The sequence below is a fragment of the Euleptes europaea genome, chromosome 10 (genome assembly GCF_029931775.1).
Source record: "Euleptes europaea isolate rEulEur1 chromosome 10, rEulEur1.hap1, whole genome shotgun sequence".
NCBI classification, from domain to species: domain Eukaryota; kingdom Metazoa; phylum Chordata; class Lepidosauria; order Squamata; family Sphaerodactylidae; genus Euleptes; species Euleptes europaea.
Window position 1 is genome coordinate 41,183,741 of NC_079321.1, and position 16,540 is coordinate 41,200,280.

The 16,540-nt window shown below is 41.3% G+C and overlaps 1 protein-coding gene across 5 annotated transcripts in view; it reads right to left on the reverse strand.

The window, feature by feature from the left end:
* KHDRBS2 (KH RNA binding domain containing, signal transduction associated 2) overlaps nt 1-16,540 on the reverse strand; it is a 430,380-nt gene that overhangs the window by 41,339 nt on the left and 372,501 nt on the right. For all 5 annotated transcript variants that reach the window (XR_008933669.1, XR_008933671.1, XR_008933670.1 and 2 more), the window contains exon 7: nt 3,338-3,420. Coding sequence is in view for 2 of the 5 variants with exons in the window: in XM_056856626.1 (XP_056712604.1) it covers nt 3,338-3,420 (83 nt within the window). In the remaining 3 variants the exon portion in view is untranslated. The remainder of the gene's footprint in view (nt 1-3,337; nt 3,421-16,540) is intronic.

Here is a 16,540-nt window from a genome sequence, read left to right on the forward strand (position 1 = left end):
GGGCTTTAAGGGTTATGACCAGCTCCTTGGACTCAGAAACAAACCAATAGCCAATGTTGCTGTTTTAAAACAGGCGAGATCTGCTTCCATTGGCTGCCTGATGCTTACAATCAGCTGAGTCTAAGAAAAGAGAGAGCTGGTGAACCAGGCACAGCAAACAGGAGGCTCTAGTGGCTGCTAGTCCAACCTGCTTTTCAAAGAGCAAGGGTGAGTCCATGAGCACTCCCAAGCTCTTATCCTGCTCAGCAAATGGCAAATCCTCTCCATTCATTATTACTGCAGTATCTATAGGGTTGCCAGGTCTCTCTTCGCTACTGGTGGGAGGTTTTAGGGGCGGAGCCTGAGGAGGGTGGGGTTTGGGGAGGGGAGGGACTTTAATGCCAATTGCCAAAGTGGCCATTTTCTCCAGGTGAACTGATCTCTATCGGCTGGAGATCAGTTGTAATAGCAGAAGATCTCCAGCTACAACCTGGAGGTTGGCAACCCTAACAGTGTATTCCTAAAGAGAGTTACTCCTGTCTAAACCCATTGAAATGAATGGGCTTAGTGTGGAGTAGCTCTCTTTAGGAATGCACTGGAAGTATTTATTATTATTCTACCATCAAAGTACATGATGTTGCATAACTGTTAAATAGCCTAAGGGAGGAAAGGATTCCTGCACTGAGGAGTTCATGATCTAAGGCAAAGTCCCCAATCATGTTGAGCCCTGTGGGCAGTACTGGGATTTTCACAATAGGCTCCACCCCAAAATGGCTGCCCTGGAGACAGAGGCCGGTCACATAATGAAATTTTCTAAAAAAAAATATTGGGAGGGTCAACTTCAACTTCCAAGCACCCCCCCCCCACCGTTATGAAGGTTGCTGTTTCTGAATGGCAGCTCCTTGCAGACACAAAGAGCCTCAGTGCTCTTTTGAAGCACCTCTTACTCTATTTCTGCTCCAGTGAGGCGGAGGAAAGCCTGGATTTGCTTTTGGGAAGAAGGGAGTAGATGGCAGGAAACACAGCATGGCACCCAAAGGCACCACATTAGGGATCAATGATTTAAGGTATGCCTAAACAGCTTGTCCCCCTAGTGGAAAATAGCTCATCATTTATATATGGCTACCCAGCAAGGGCTCACCATGTCTGCCGTTTGTGTTGCTTGCCTGGAACTGGAAAAAAAAAACAAGTAGTTGTACAGATCACACCCACAAATTAAATCAACATTCTTCAGCTTTGCAGAGAATGTTACTGCAAACATTCCACTTAGCTGCTTGTAAGTACTGATCTGATCTGATGTCTGGTGATGGGAAGAGAACAGAGAAAAGGGAGGAAAGCAGAGGGGAAATGATGAAAGTAGCAAAGGTAACAAGGGATGAGCGAGCGTGCCCCCTCTGGGCACCCTCTCAGTGGCCCTGTGTATTATTACTTGCTCTTGTTCTGTTGTGCTGAAGGGCGAATTTTACCAGATGCAGCTCGATGTTTATTGATCTCTTTAAGAAGCACCTCATCTTGTCCTATTGTTGCTATGGTAAGACAAGCTGCACCTGCTAAACATCTTCCTTCTACACAGTGACAGGATTTCTCGTTGCACACAAAATCTAGCAATTGTGGTTAATTCCAAAAGGAGCTATTGCTGAATTAAATAAAAGTTATTTTGGATTCTAGATGAACAAAATTGTGAATGAAGGATCCCCGCTATCTCAATAAAAGTTTTAAACCTCTTAAGAAATGAAGATATGCAGCATAACAATCTAGCAGATGGCAGGAATATACTAATAGGACGGCAGTAGAATAACTAGGGAGAAAATCCCTCAAACTCAATAACTGATTGTAAATTCAATCTCTATGGTTGGCTGCTGTCTTGAGTCTTCCAATAAAACTGGATTATTAAATCAACACAATTCAGTTTTGAGGAGAGTACTACTGCATGTATTATATGGCAAGCTATTACATCGTTCTTAATGTGTGATTTCAAGAACGGCTGAAAAGACAGCATTCAATAAGAGCAAAAAGAATCTGAGGCTGAGAGTTAATGGAACAAATGGGTAGCAATATGACATTGGGGGACAAGCTATATGTTTCCTCAAGAAAACAGTTTAAAGCTGTACAAAGACAGGGCATGAAGACTCTGTTCTTTTTTCAACTTAATCTCTGCCTTCCTTTGGACATCTGTGTCTCCAATGTAATCACTTCAAAGCTACCAGAAAAGAATAGTCTTGCTCTTCCCTTCATCCAACATCTACCTTCTGCACCATTTTTATAGAGTCATAAACACCAATAATTTTAACAAGTTGTATATACTAATGAATAAGCAGTTACTGAGACATACAGGGTCCAGGTCTTGAAGGTGGGTTGGCAACTCTCCCCTCACCCATTTCACGTTGTCTTGCAACGGAATGGTGGCCTGGGGCTGCTATGTTGTCTGGGTCCCTCCTGGTTGGCTAGCCAATTGGCTGCTACTTTTCTTTGAGCCATACTGGGGGGGAGAGCAATGGGCAACATTTATTATGTAGTTCGGTTACTGCTCTGTCAGGTGTACCTCACCTTGGGAATGAACTATGGGTTGGACTGTATCCCCTTTTCTGCTGACACAAAAGAAAGGCAGGGACCATTCTGAACAACCAAAAAGCGATGAAAGGGATAATGGGTCACATGTGGATAAAAAGTCACCTGGGACAGGGCTGCAGTAAGAAGGTGAATGGGGAAAGATTGCTTCTCCTTCCTCTTGTGCCAATGGAAAGGCTAACGGGATCCAACCCTGTGTCCTGGTTTTCATTATCATTTCTTAGTAACAGGGCTGATTCATATAGTACTTTTGGGCAGAATTTTTCAGCCATAGGGCTGACACATTGCATAAGAAGAGCAGATTCACAAGCCAAAACAATGGGCGGCATAGCTCACAATAGGATTTGTGACCATGTAACTCTCAAGTATATCTTCACAGAAAGGAGCACAGATTGTTAGTTTCACATTTGCATATAGTCATAGTACAGTGAAGGAGATGGTTCTTGATTCTTTTCATTTCAGAATTTTCTCCAAATCCTTAATGAGCAGAGTTATTAGTTGGGGCAAAAATGTGTGTTAGAGGTATACCTAATAGCCCATCAGGTAGATAGCACTTTCCTACAGCCTGGTCTTGGCGAGGTCCAGCCATTCCAACTCCACTATAGATGATGGCAATTAAACCTGGCAAATTCAATACTGCTTGAGGAACTTTTGTGATATTATTCAGAAGAACGGAGCTATGTTGAGAAGTAGTTCCAGAATTGGAAACAGCTTACAGTTAATATTGAAGGATATTCAGTAGACCACATATCTCCTATATAAATGTATCTATAAATTAATAAGTGCTTACCTCTGTGTTTGTGTAGCATAACTATTGTCATATGCCTCATAACTTGGATCATCGTATTCACCCCCATAACTGTCATCATAACCCTGCAGTAAAAAACAAAAACCTAATTTAGAAGGCTGATATATTACAAAAGGTATTAGGCTGGAAGATAAATTATATAATGATATATAGAAGCCATATTTGCATAGGACAGCACAACTTACACACTAGCAAAGAGCCGAATAGGCCGAGTAAAAAAATAATAATCAATGATTAATCTGAGATCTCTTTTTATTCACCACAATAATGAAGTTTGCACTGTAGAAGGAAGAATATCTCAGGAAGATGCTAATGAAACACATTGTTTTCTCTGGAATTCAATATACAAATGCTTTTCTAAATATCTGTGGGTGAATAACAGCCACAGAAATGAACAAATGATTGGAAGAGCATATTGATCTCATTACAACATTAAGAAGGCCATTACTGAGCATAAAACACACCATTCAAGTCTTTCATTAAAAAATGTGGTATAACTTTGGGAAGAAAGCCACAGATAATAATTATAAATAACCTTTGCAATGAACATCTTTTAACTTCCATGAGCACTCATTCATTCCTGCTTCGATCCTCTCCTGCAGCAACTAACAGCACTGAAAGAGAGTGGAACCAGCACACACAACGGTCATCTCTGCTCCTTCAAAGCAGCAGCTATTGGCCAACCAAATGAGATGCCACAAAGGAGTTAATTTAGCAACAAATTATTGAACAACACAGAAATGAGCACTAAGTTATGGAACTTGGGTTGCCAACCTCCGGGTAATAGCTGGAGATCTCCTGCTATTACAACTGATCTCCAGATGATAGAGATCAGTTCACCTGGAGAAAATGGCCACTTTGGCAATTAGAATCTATGGCATTGAAGTCCCTCCCCTCCCCAAACCCCACCTTCCTCAGGCTCCGCTCCCAAAAACTCCCGCTGGTGGCGAAGAGAGACCTGGCAATCCTATGTAGAATAGAAATCTGGTGAATACGCCAGCCATTTTATCACAACAAACCTGCGAGGTAGGCTGAGAATGTGTGATTTGCCCAAGATAACCCAGAAAGTATCGGTAAAAGGCTCTCTGTGCATATGTAGAGTGCCGAAGCCTCAACTCCCATCCCCCCCGCTCTCTGTGAATGAGCAGCTAAGCACATAGGTGAGGCACTTTGAACACAGTCTGCTTTCTTCAAAGAAAAGGACGTGATTTACTACAACACAGCTTTACAATCTAGAACACTGTACCTAGGGAAATGGGATCGCATAACACAAAGCACTGTTGCAGATACAAGAAAAGATAGTAAAACACTTTAACTAGCCTAACTTTAGAGTTACAGATGTTATCTCAGTATCCTTCAGGGAGATGGGAACAAACCACTGGAACTTAGGGAAAAGAGGTGCTTTATTCCCTCCCTTAGTCCCCGTCCACCATAAACACACAGCTTGAACGATATGTGAACCCCCGCTTGAACAAGCATCTTGAACATTAACAGAGTGTTTAGATCCTGTAACCTTTTCTGCCCTGGCTCGGTGAAAGTCTCTTACCCAATCCTGAGTTTGAAAATATACCCTTGGGGGATCCTAGCACTCGTTTGGGTCCCCCAGTCAATGTGAAGTGCATGACTTCCTGGCTTTACAGCCATCCATCTTGCCCCTTCCTAGCAGCTGGGCAAATTGTTATCTCCTTGCAGGGAAGTCTTCTCTGACTGTTGGCAATTTGAGCACTTTATGGCCCTCCTCCTTGGGAAAGAGTGTTATTCCCAGATCTTTGGGGATTCCTGGGTGAGCTTCAAAGCATCTCACATCTCCTGAGCATGACAAAGAATCCCTACTGAGAAGGCAGAAAAGCAAGACATCATCTCAAAGTTTGTCTAGGTATTAATTATGAATGTAGCAAGTTCATGTACATATGCTGTTCGGTGCTGTTCTTTCACTCACTCATCCATCTTCTGCCATAGTAAATGAGACAGTGAGGTGAGGCAGCATCATCTTGGGGCTTTGGTTGTCTCCTGGATTGTGAGACACCTTACAATGCTGATCACCAATGTCAGGCCTGGAAATACTAGAGAGATAGAATGATCAACCAGAGAGAGCACCAAATGTCATATCCCTCCACCATAGGATTCATTCTAGGAGGAATCCTGTAATATCATTTCTCTTAATTTAGCTTTGTGCACTCATTCCCTATGGGTTAGTATTTCCTAAAAGTATTGATCTAACACATTTCTTCTTGGACTCAAGGCAATTTACAATGTGCCCAAGCCCAAAAGACTATATCAAATCAAACCTATAAGAAAAGTAAGGCAATAAATTGCACAGAACCATTACATATTAGTCAGAAGACTCAAAGACCTAATAATAAATACAGTGCAGTACAATAAATAAATACAGCAAATTATGCACTGAACCTTTCACCTTATTAATCCTGCCTTAATATTCCAAAAATGCAGCTAGACTAATGAGAAAATCAAGTTAGGTCCCTTTCATTCAACATAATTTCAGCCAATGGGTTTAAAATTTTCTTGCTCTAATAATTTCAATATTTATATAAATTCATTAACATTAAGGAGCCAATTAATTTTTAAAATTAGCCTGAAGCTTCAGTATGCCATGAATGCCTGAAATAAACATTTTTTTGCATAGCAAGATGTAAGGAAGGCAGTATCTGTTGAGAAAAAAACATTCCTAAGCTCTGCAAAAATATAAATATACAAGTTTTTTTTAAAGAACTGTGTGTCTCTTTTATACTTATTTTTAGCATGCAAAACTCTTAGTGCAGAGGACACTGAAAAGCACTCCCAGGATTGGTAATACTGGGATGTTTCTTCCATGCATGCACCCACTATATTTTCAATAACCACGTTCTCATGCATGTTGAACCCACATGAGGCTGCCTTATACTGAACCACTGCACCATGCTGGCTCTCTGACAATTCTTAAGAGCCAACAGGGCATTCCTACACAGTACTTCTCTAAAATCCTGTATAACAACCAAACAGTTACCACTAGGGTTGCCAACTTCCAGGTACTAGCTGGAGATCTTCTGCTCTTACAACTGATCTCCAGCTGAGAGAGATCAGTTCACTTGGAGAAAATGGCTGCTTTGGCAATTGGACTCTATGGCATTGAAGTCCCCCCCTTCCCAAACCCTGCCCTCCTAAGGTTCTGCCCCAGAAACCTTCTGCTGGTAGCGAAGAATGACCTGGCAACCCTATCATATTTAAACAGTGGTTATTTTCTGTACTTTTCAAGTTAACTAACATCATAGGATGTTCGCCACAAACCCCTAAACTGAAAACAATTAATGACCAAACTTTAATTTGTCCAAAGTAATTAGTGTTTTTGTCCTATTCTCAGAATCTGATCCCCAATGGACTTCTTCAAAATTTGTCCTTCTGGAGAGTATTGGAAATTTAGCCTTCACCACTCTGGATGATTTAACCTTTCTTTCCTTGTTGCTGCCAATAAACATTTTGTGAAATAGCCACACACATTTTCTCTATTTGATTTCCCCCCAGCCAACAGCTAGCCACAGACTACTGATTTCTGTGATCTGAATCACTGGTTTCCCACCACTGGATTCCTACCACTGGTTGACAGGCTTTAGATACCTACCCAAATACTCTTGTTCAATTTTTTAATCTCATCCCATGCACTTTACCTAGTAGTGATTAGTTTTAAAATATGTACTATTCAAACTCCAGGGCACTATTGGTTAGGGTTGCCAGGTCCCTCTACACCACCAGTGGGGGATTTTGGGGTGGAGCCTGAGGAGGGTGGGGTTTGAGGAGGGGAGGGACTTCAGTGCCATAGAGTCCAATTGCCAAAGTAGCCATTTTCTCCAGGTGAACTGATCTCTATCAGCTGGAGATCAGTTGTAATAGCAGGAGATCTCCAGCTAGTATCTGGAGATTGGCAACCATACTATTGGTGGCCTGCAAAGATTATTTGATACCACCAGTGACTGTTCCAAGTAGCTACTTCAAAATATATTCAATTGCTTTCAGGGTGTTGCATGCAGCAGAGTCATCAGTAGAAGTGTGGCTGTTATGGATCTCCCAGTGTTTACCATGCTACTATAAAGTCACCCACTCATCCTCACTAATGAGAGAGTGATTATTACATTAAGAAGATGCATAAGTAACAAGAGTACATAGGGAAATTATCTCATATAAGCCTGGATCAAATCAGTAGGGGAGAAGCAGAGAAACAAACAGATACATAGCCTAGCCCAAAGCCTCATGTAAAGTTCAACATATATTAAAGACCATACATTAGGGTTGCCACGTCCCTCTTCGCCATTGGCGGGAGATTTTGGGGGTGGAGCCGGAGGAGGGTGGGGTTTGGGGAGGGGAGGGACTTCAATGCCATAGAGTCCAATGGCCAAAGCGGCCATTTTCTCCAGGTGAACTGATCTCTATCGGCTGGAGATCAGTTGTAATAGCAGGAGATCTTCTGCTATTACCTGGAGGTTGGTAACCATACCATGCATACATGAGCTGCCTGCTTAATCAAAGTAGATACACAGCAACACAAACAAAGGAATGAGTTTACAGATAGGCAGTTTCCATTGGACATATAAGTTAAGGCAAAACAGTCTTAAAACTATTTTAAAGATCGAAAGGGTATTTTTTTTCATAATATTAGTATGCAAGATATTTTGCTCAGCAGATAAGCCCCTGAATATATGCTTGCATTGACAGATCATGGTTCCAGCTATCAACAATTTCCAAATTGATGGTTGGTGGCACTTTTCCAGGCTACCATGATTACAGGAATTGCCGATGCTTCTATCTGTGATTGTTGGTTGACATGTTACATTGTTCAAGATACTACGTAACCAGGGAGAGCTGGGATTTTTCACAAATAGAACTCTGTATGAACCAGCCATTAAATATGATTGTTTTTCACCAGCGCCTTTTTGACTACCTAATGTATAAAGTAGAATCGTGTGACATTTGAGAGTAAAAGAAATTTTTTTGATATTTTCCAAAAAGCCTGGGAAGAGAAGCACGTTAAAAATGTCAGGGGAAAAAAACTCTTATTCAAAAAAGATCTGGAATTGTAAGAGATTGTACCTCTGCAGGGTCCAATTATGTAAGCTACTATCTTTTTTAGATAAGCCACATAGATGGGTGATTTTATGGGGTTTTTATTTATAAACTGACTCTGGAAAGGCAGCATAAACATTTCTTAATTAAAACAAATAAAATAACAAATGGAACACAACAGCCGAGCAAGTTCAGTTTTAAGCAAAAAGGGCGAAATTTTTGCAGACGCCATTACCAGATATGGCAACTGGCAGAGCAGCAACAAACAAAAATAGGCAGCTGCAGATTTACCCAGTTTCATTGCATTATTTTTTTTGTGAACTCACTGTTTTTTTTACATTCCATTCCAGCTGTCTTGTGATTTAATACGGATTGCTCATTGTTTGAGTTCTTTTCGCTCGTTTATATCATTCCTGTCTCTCCGCATTAGTTGCGTGCACTATAGCAACAAGATTCTGCACTTCCTATGTGCATCCAGCACATGAAGAGGAAAAATAAGCTCAGAATGATGGAAGTAACTTAAAGCTTGGCATACTGTGTATGCACGGTAGCCTGTACAAAGTGCAGAAATCCAAAGCGGAAGAAATGAGAGCTAATGGACTGATACTACTCTGTAAACAAGATCAGGCAATTTGGAACTCAGATATTTTGACATAAATTCAGAGGGAGGGGGTTTGAAAGCATTCCTACATAAATAATAACAGTTACAAAATAGAGCATATAAGCAGGAACCCAGAAGGACTTGTGGAGTGAATCTCCCTCTCGCCAACTCTTTCCTCTTCTCTTTTGTTGAGAAAGGTTACAGCCTTTCCTGCCTCCTCTCCGTCCCACCCAACAGCCAACCTATCTTTATCTGCTCACCATCTTTAGTTTTCCACTTTCCTTACCCCTGTCACCTTCTACCCAGGAAAACTATGGCCCAGCTGTGTGATTCTAGTTGCCAGGGCAGGCCCAGTTGGACAGTGGGGAACCTGCAAAGACTTATGAAGGGACCCCATTTCCCCCGTCTCAACTTCCCCACACAATTTCCTCTTTCCCTCCACCTGGATACCCAATACCCTCTGCTTCCTTCTCTCCTTTCACCCATGCACCAACCTTTTATCCACCCCTCCATCTTCAGCTATATTTATTATTTATTTATTTCATTTCTAGTCCACTTTTCTCCACAATGGGGCTTAAAGCAGCTGACATGATTTTCCTTTCTTCCATTTTATCCTCAGAACAACCTTGTGAGTAGGGACAGACTTGGCATGAAAGGGCCCTCCCTCTGTGTGCCCTGCCCCTAAAGGAGGGAGGGAGAGAAGAAGAGGCAGTCTTCCTAACCCTGACCCTCCCTCCCAAAGAGGGTTGGAAGGAGGAAGAATGAGGCAGCTTGCCTAACCAATTGGCCGGGTGCTGCTTTCCTCGCCTCAGGCCTATCTAGGAAGGGCTGAGCGCTACTTCCCTCATCTCTGCCTCCCTTACCTCATGTGGAACCCCTCTGAGCCAAGATGGGCACCACCCTCTGCCTTCTAGAAAGATCCATCTTGCCTGTTCATGGGTCCAACATCCAGATTAAAGTATCCTCAGATTTGGATGACTTGGCTATTAGAATATAGATTTGTGGTTTGGGTAATGATAGTTGTGAACAGCAACATCTCAATCTGCACAGCATCAGAAGGTCTTTTTGACCACTACAAAGGCAGCTCCATATGGCAGATCTCCACCCAACCCAGTAATGGAGTTTCAGTGGTCATAAAATAATTGCATGCCACTTGCCTCACATGACAAATGTTGACTGTAGAGATGTATAGCTGTATCAGTGAAACCTCACAGGTATGGACCTCTCTATACATTTGGATCAGGTAAACTAAACATTCTATATCATTTACACTGTTCTGCCTATCATTCTCTGTTTTTCTACTAAGCCATTTTTGGATCTTTAAGCATCTGCTGTATATATGTAGCATTCATATGATTTCTACTTAAGTCCCATTTAAATAAGAGGTTTGCAGGTGGATAGGGCTTATTGTGCTTGTGATTTGGTGTGCTTTGCAGCCATCCAGGTAATGAGTAAAGATTCAGTCAAACTCCATGCAGTTAAACTGCTAGATTTCAGTCCAGTAGCATCACAGAGACCAATCTGAAACTATCTCCATGCAGTTAGGGAGGCTTGTCTTTTTTGGGGGGTGGGGGGGACTATGAATTAGTCTAACTCCTGCATCTCCTGTGCTTCTTTCCTTTTGTGACTCATTATAGACCTTGGAAATTATTGCTTGGAGAGCTTTGAGGGCAGGGTAGAAACATCATAGAATTATCCTGTGCCCCAGAATACCAGCACTCTTTTCAGCATTATGGCACAGCCATTAAAAAGTAAGGCCTTCATTTTTGCTCAAATCCTCACTAACCTCCAAAAGAACTAAATTACAGATCATTTACACAACCAATAAATGCTTAGATTCTGCTTGAACTGGTTCTTGTAGGTTATCCAGGCTGTGTGACCGTGGTCTTGGTATTTTCTTTCCTGATGTTTCACCAGCAGCTGTGGCAGGCCTCTTCAGAGGAGTAACACTGAAGGACAGTGTCTCTCAGTTCTCTGCTTGAACTGTTTCTTTCCATTCTTTAGTTGTTTCTCAGAATCCTTTCTGGATTATCTGATGACATTTACATGGTATATTATTACTATAAATACTTTATCTAAGTATACATATAATATATTAACAAATTAAATTCTTAAAGCCATAACCTCTGTAGACAAACATCAGCACAATGGGAAAGTCATTCCCATTTTGGACAGAGGATGGCCCCCCTTCCACCTTAGGGTACGCATTTTACTCTGAGACTGTGCCATTGCATTTTTGAGATTTTTAAAGTTTTCAGCTACTTTTTTCATTTCCCCCGCTGGTGTCCTTTTAATACAGTTACCCTTTAAAAGTAAAATTTCACTTTTGGCCCCTGCCATATTCCACCACAAAAATGTAAAATTCCAACTACCTTATGATAGCTATTTCTTAGCCTTGAAGTATATTTCTGCTAAATTAACGTCGCTGACATTAAGGGTAGTGTCTCCTTTCCAGAATTAAAAATCCCAGAGAGTAATCATGTTGTCTAGACATTTTATTTCTGTTCTGTAATCTGTAAGAAACTTTAGACAACCACTGTGAAAAAAATTTAACAGTGCAATTCTAAAATCACCTTTGTGGGAACAAGCCCCACTGAATGGAGCTGAGTAGGATTCTGAGAAGACCTGTTTAGGATTTCTTTTTCGATCACCCACTGTTCCTTTGAAAGTATGTTTGCAATCAAAAAGACCCTGGCCAGATAGTCCACAGCAGTAGTATTCAGTTCATGGGTTGAAACCCTCGGATGGATCATGGAGCTCTGCTGATGGAAGACGATGGAAGATGAAATTTTACCCCTTCCCTCTCCCCACTACAGCCTCCTGACCCACTTGGCTATTAGATCATACAAGTCCCACAACCCCAGGAATAAACTTTTCTGGAGTCAGAGAAAACTGGTGGGAGGAAGGGATAGTGGGAAAGACCTAGGATTCTTGAGTCCACAGATCACAGGATGTAATACAATGACTACTGAAGAGTTGACAACTTTCTCTCCTTGGGCAGCTCAACTCCAGGTATTTCTGGATGATTCCTGTTTTCATCCTGATTTTGCAATAGAAAAAGTTTCTTGGTCACTCTGTGAGACAGATTGGGAAGCATGACTTGCAGAGATTCCCAGATCTCCCAGAAGTTTTCTGTATCCTCAGCCATGGCAGCCTTCTAGATTGCTCATCTAAGAAGCACACCCAGTGAGATTTACTTTCAAATAAACTGCAAAGATTTGTTGTATATAACATGATCAGTTAACATTTGGATATGACTGTATGGCAATATTTAAATCCTTCATTGCATTCTCATTTTGAATGCATCTCCAGGGAAAAGCAAGGAGGGGGTGAAAGGATATATTTTACTGGAGCCAAGGAATACAGGAATACAGGCAACCCCTTATCTTGAGAGGGTGTATTTGAGTCATTTCAGAAATCAAAAAGGCATTTTCCTTTCATTACTTATGGCATTCTACAGATGGGATCATATTGCACAAGAGCACAGAAATGGTGCTTGGGCCCTGCTGTGATCACAGACATTTAAAATCTGGAAGAATATTCATACTTAATTAATTCATCTGGGCATTTTTATAGCACTTTTCTCTCCAAAGGAAACCAAAATGACTTACAGAAAAATATCAAAATACAATTTAACAACCAATTTAAACAAACAAATCCACCAGTTCTGATCCACCAGCCTGTCTAAGGCAAGCCCTAGCGAGTGAACATGCACCAAGGACAGGCTTACAATTTTCCTGGGGGCAGCAGGCAAGCAACAGCCCCTGGGCTCCAGGAGCCACTGGGACTCTTTGCTCTTATGGAAGCAAAGGGTGGGGAGCGATGTTGTGCATCACTTCTAGTCTGTACCCAGAAGTGACACCATGATGCTCTAGGAATTCATTCATCTCTATGATAAAAAAAACATAGAAACATAAAACTCCTAAAGTGCTGTGACATCACTTCTGGTTTGTACTTGCAAGTGCTGTCACAACAACTAGGAATTTGTCCATCTCTATTAAAAAAATACACAGATGAATTCCTAGAGAGTCATTACATCACTTTCAGGTACAAACAAGAAGTGACGTCACAATATCATACATCCTTGCTGTTTGCCTCCAAAGTCTCCCACTGGCTGCCAGCACTCTGCTGGCAACACTAGTCAAGGACCAAATCTCTTTGGCTCCTCTGTTTTAGTTTGTTCCTCTGGCTACACTCAGGCTAAGCAGACTAGAAGCAAACTCAGCCCAGATCTTATGCTGCTTCTAGCCCCACTTCTTCCTTTGCCCTATAATAGTACAGTCTTTTGAGCCATATTGAAGGCACTTTTCAAAGGCCTACTGTCTCTGCCTACAGTCCAGAAGATGAAATTCTCACAGTAGCTGTGCAACATATTATATTGGAACAGACACAGACAAGCGATAATTAGAAAAGATACTTTGGGTATGATAAATTGTTCTGCATTAAATGATGGCCAAGCATTAGGCCTAGTACAGAAATTTTGTCTTGGTTTTAAAAGATATGCATGAGTAATGAATCTAGAGACAAAGATTTTTCATTCTTCTACAGGAACTATTGCTAAAAGGTCATGTATAATTAAAAGTTACACATGGAGTGAAAAAAAAAAGACTTTTGTGACTGGAACTAAAATGGAGTGCCAATCAAAAGACTAAGGAAAAGGTAGTAATGCTGGTTAAGAATAATGAAGTAAAATCAATATAGGTAATATTGTTGTCTATAATTTAAATACTTTAATTAGGGAATCATAGCAATTAAAGAGGGAAGATAGTTTCATTCATTCGAATAGCTTTAGAAAGTAATAACATTTCCTTTCTTTGCTCTGAAATCTTCATCACTTCCTCCATTTCTACAAGGAATCTATAGGAGTTTCCACACTACTTATTAATAACGTTTAATGAAACATATTATCTTTTTGTGTCTGCACCATTCCCCCCTCCCTGGTTTGGTCTCAGAAATGTTTTCCCAGCGTTTAATCATTGTGTTTTTGACAAATGCTTATATGACGGTACATTTCTTCATTCCCTTTCAAAGATGATCATCCTCCTGGTGCGGACAAGCTGGAGACGCTTCCTTTCTCCATGCCTCCGTTGGCAACACTCACTGCATTGCCTGTCACCTACTGTTCTCCCTCCCCTCTCCTTCCCCCCCCCCCATCTGCATTTGGACTACCGAAGGAATGTTGGAATGTTGAACTAACCCTGTTGATTTATGCAGGGTCCAGATTTAACTTTTCCCTATCATCTCATTTTTCTAACAACTCATTTCCCTTAAGTGTGCTTTGTAACTAGGCTAAGTACACATGAGTGGGGCGGCAGGGGAAAGAAAGGGCCCTACTTGTGCAAACTGAAAGCAAACATGCACACATGGGTTCCCACTTTGCCCCAAATGTCTCTGCTTCTTTACCCCTTAAAGTGGCAGCAAGGGTCGCCAAGAAGGGTGGCACGTATGTGAGGCAGGGAGGGAGGGGGCCAGCAAGAGAGAAAGCGAGCAGTCAGAGGAGGCTGTGGGGACCTTTCATTTCATTTCATTAACCTTTATTGGCATACCAAAAGACAGAGATAAAAACAACAACAATATACCTCCAAAGGGCAATACATATAAGTTACAAGCCAGGTTAATAAAACTTTTCTTGTTCTTTAAGAACTCCTGTAAGAAATTCAGCCACAATAGCCGTAATTTTAGGATCATGATCACTCAAAAGAAATTTGCATTTCACTTCATTACTCCTGTATCTCTTGTACTGGAGCAAAGTAAATAGCCGTTTATCCTGCAGAATCACATAGAAGGGGCAATCTAAAAGGATGTGGTCAATTGTATCCAACAAATTTAAACCACATGTGCATAGGCGTTCATGTCTAGGGATCTGAAGGTATTGGCCTAAGAGCATCCTAGATGGGAATGCGTTAACCCTAGCTAATAGAAAAGCGCGGCATTGAGAAGGTATTGCTAGGTTATCTAGATACCTAGCCATTTTACCCGATCCATTATTAAGGCCTAGGGCCGCCGGAGAACAGATGGGGGGAAGAGCTGGGTTAAAATTCTGCAATTCTACATCAAGGAGACGTTGCTTGATTCTTTTAAAGATGTAAGATTCATTGGCCAGAGCAAGATTATCTACATCAATTTCAATTTGGCAGAATCTAGATCTAATCAATATGTCCCATGAGAAATAATGAAGTTCACTTTTCAAAAGATATAAAAGGGAACCTGGCTCAGTTTGAAAATATAATTTGAGCCAATATCTTATTGTTTGAATCCAGGCTTTGGTGGCAATCAAGTTTTGCCCGGTTTCAAGACAAATTGTAAAATATGAAACACCTTTAGGTATCCCCAATATTTGTCTAAGAAATATGGCTTGGATGTTCTCCACTGGCTGTGGGGACCTTTTAATTGGCAGCATGAGCTATCAGTGCTGTGTCCCAAGCTGCTAGTTGGCAGTATCTCCCCATGGCGGTGACCAGTTCAGCATTCTCTGAAATGGTTCCCACACCACACAATTGCACAGACAGGATTCCTGTCTTCCTCCCGTTCCCACTGCTTTTTTTTTTTTAAATTCGTTGAATTTTTACTAGCAGAGGAACGCTGGAGTGTTGTAATAACCCCGACAGGACGGCAGCTCTGTGATTGTTTCTGGGGAGAGGGAAGGGAATGGACATTGTGGTTAGGGTCTTTCTACATTCCATGCAAATGAAGTGATTCTCAAAATGGTATATGAACACAAGAAGCACACAAAAGGAGTGAAGGGAAAAAAACAAAAAAGTAACCCAGTAAGACGGCAGCAAATCATAGTGCACAATCACACCAATGCTAGACAGCATGCACAAAAAAAAAAAAAAAAAAGGGGAGAGGAAGAGAGGGGAGCATCTTGGGAATTTGCAACATCACAAATTGCGTGACGCTCCCCCGCGGAACATTGTCCTTTTCCTAGAAGGTGTTGGCAGGGAAAAAACATTATTGGGAAGAATTTATATAATGGAGAAAGTGGTGAAATGTGGATAGAAATTTGGAATTCATAGCTCAACCTAACAGGTCGAACACGAGGACAATATGCTGTAAATGAATGGTGCGGAAATGGCCTACATCTGTGACAAACCTTTTTTCCCTACTGAGGAGATGCCATCAGCTTCCTAAAATTTTCTGGGATCTAGGGATGTTTTTACCTAGAAACCTTCCCTTACCAGGTGTTCTAAGCTGTGAGTGTATAGGCTTTGGGTTTGCTGCTGTGAGGTAAATATTGTAGTACACAAGGGGTTTATGGAGATCATTGAGGCAGGATTTGAATATAAACAACAGAGAAGATTTATTTATTTACAGGTTAGTCTCAAGGAATAGATCAGCAGCACAGATCTCCGGGCAGACAAAGGAGAAACCTGGCCGAGCCTCATAGATTTAAATCAATTACGGCTTTAGAGAATAGTTAGAATTTTCTTTAATGCTTTCAAGCGCAAACAGGCTATCGCTAAGTAGCCACTGGGTTGGATCCTCTCACACACACTCAGGATTCCACCCACACCAGCCTGCCCTTTCCCAAG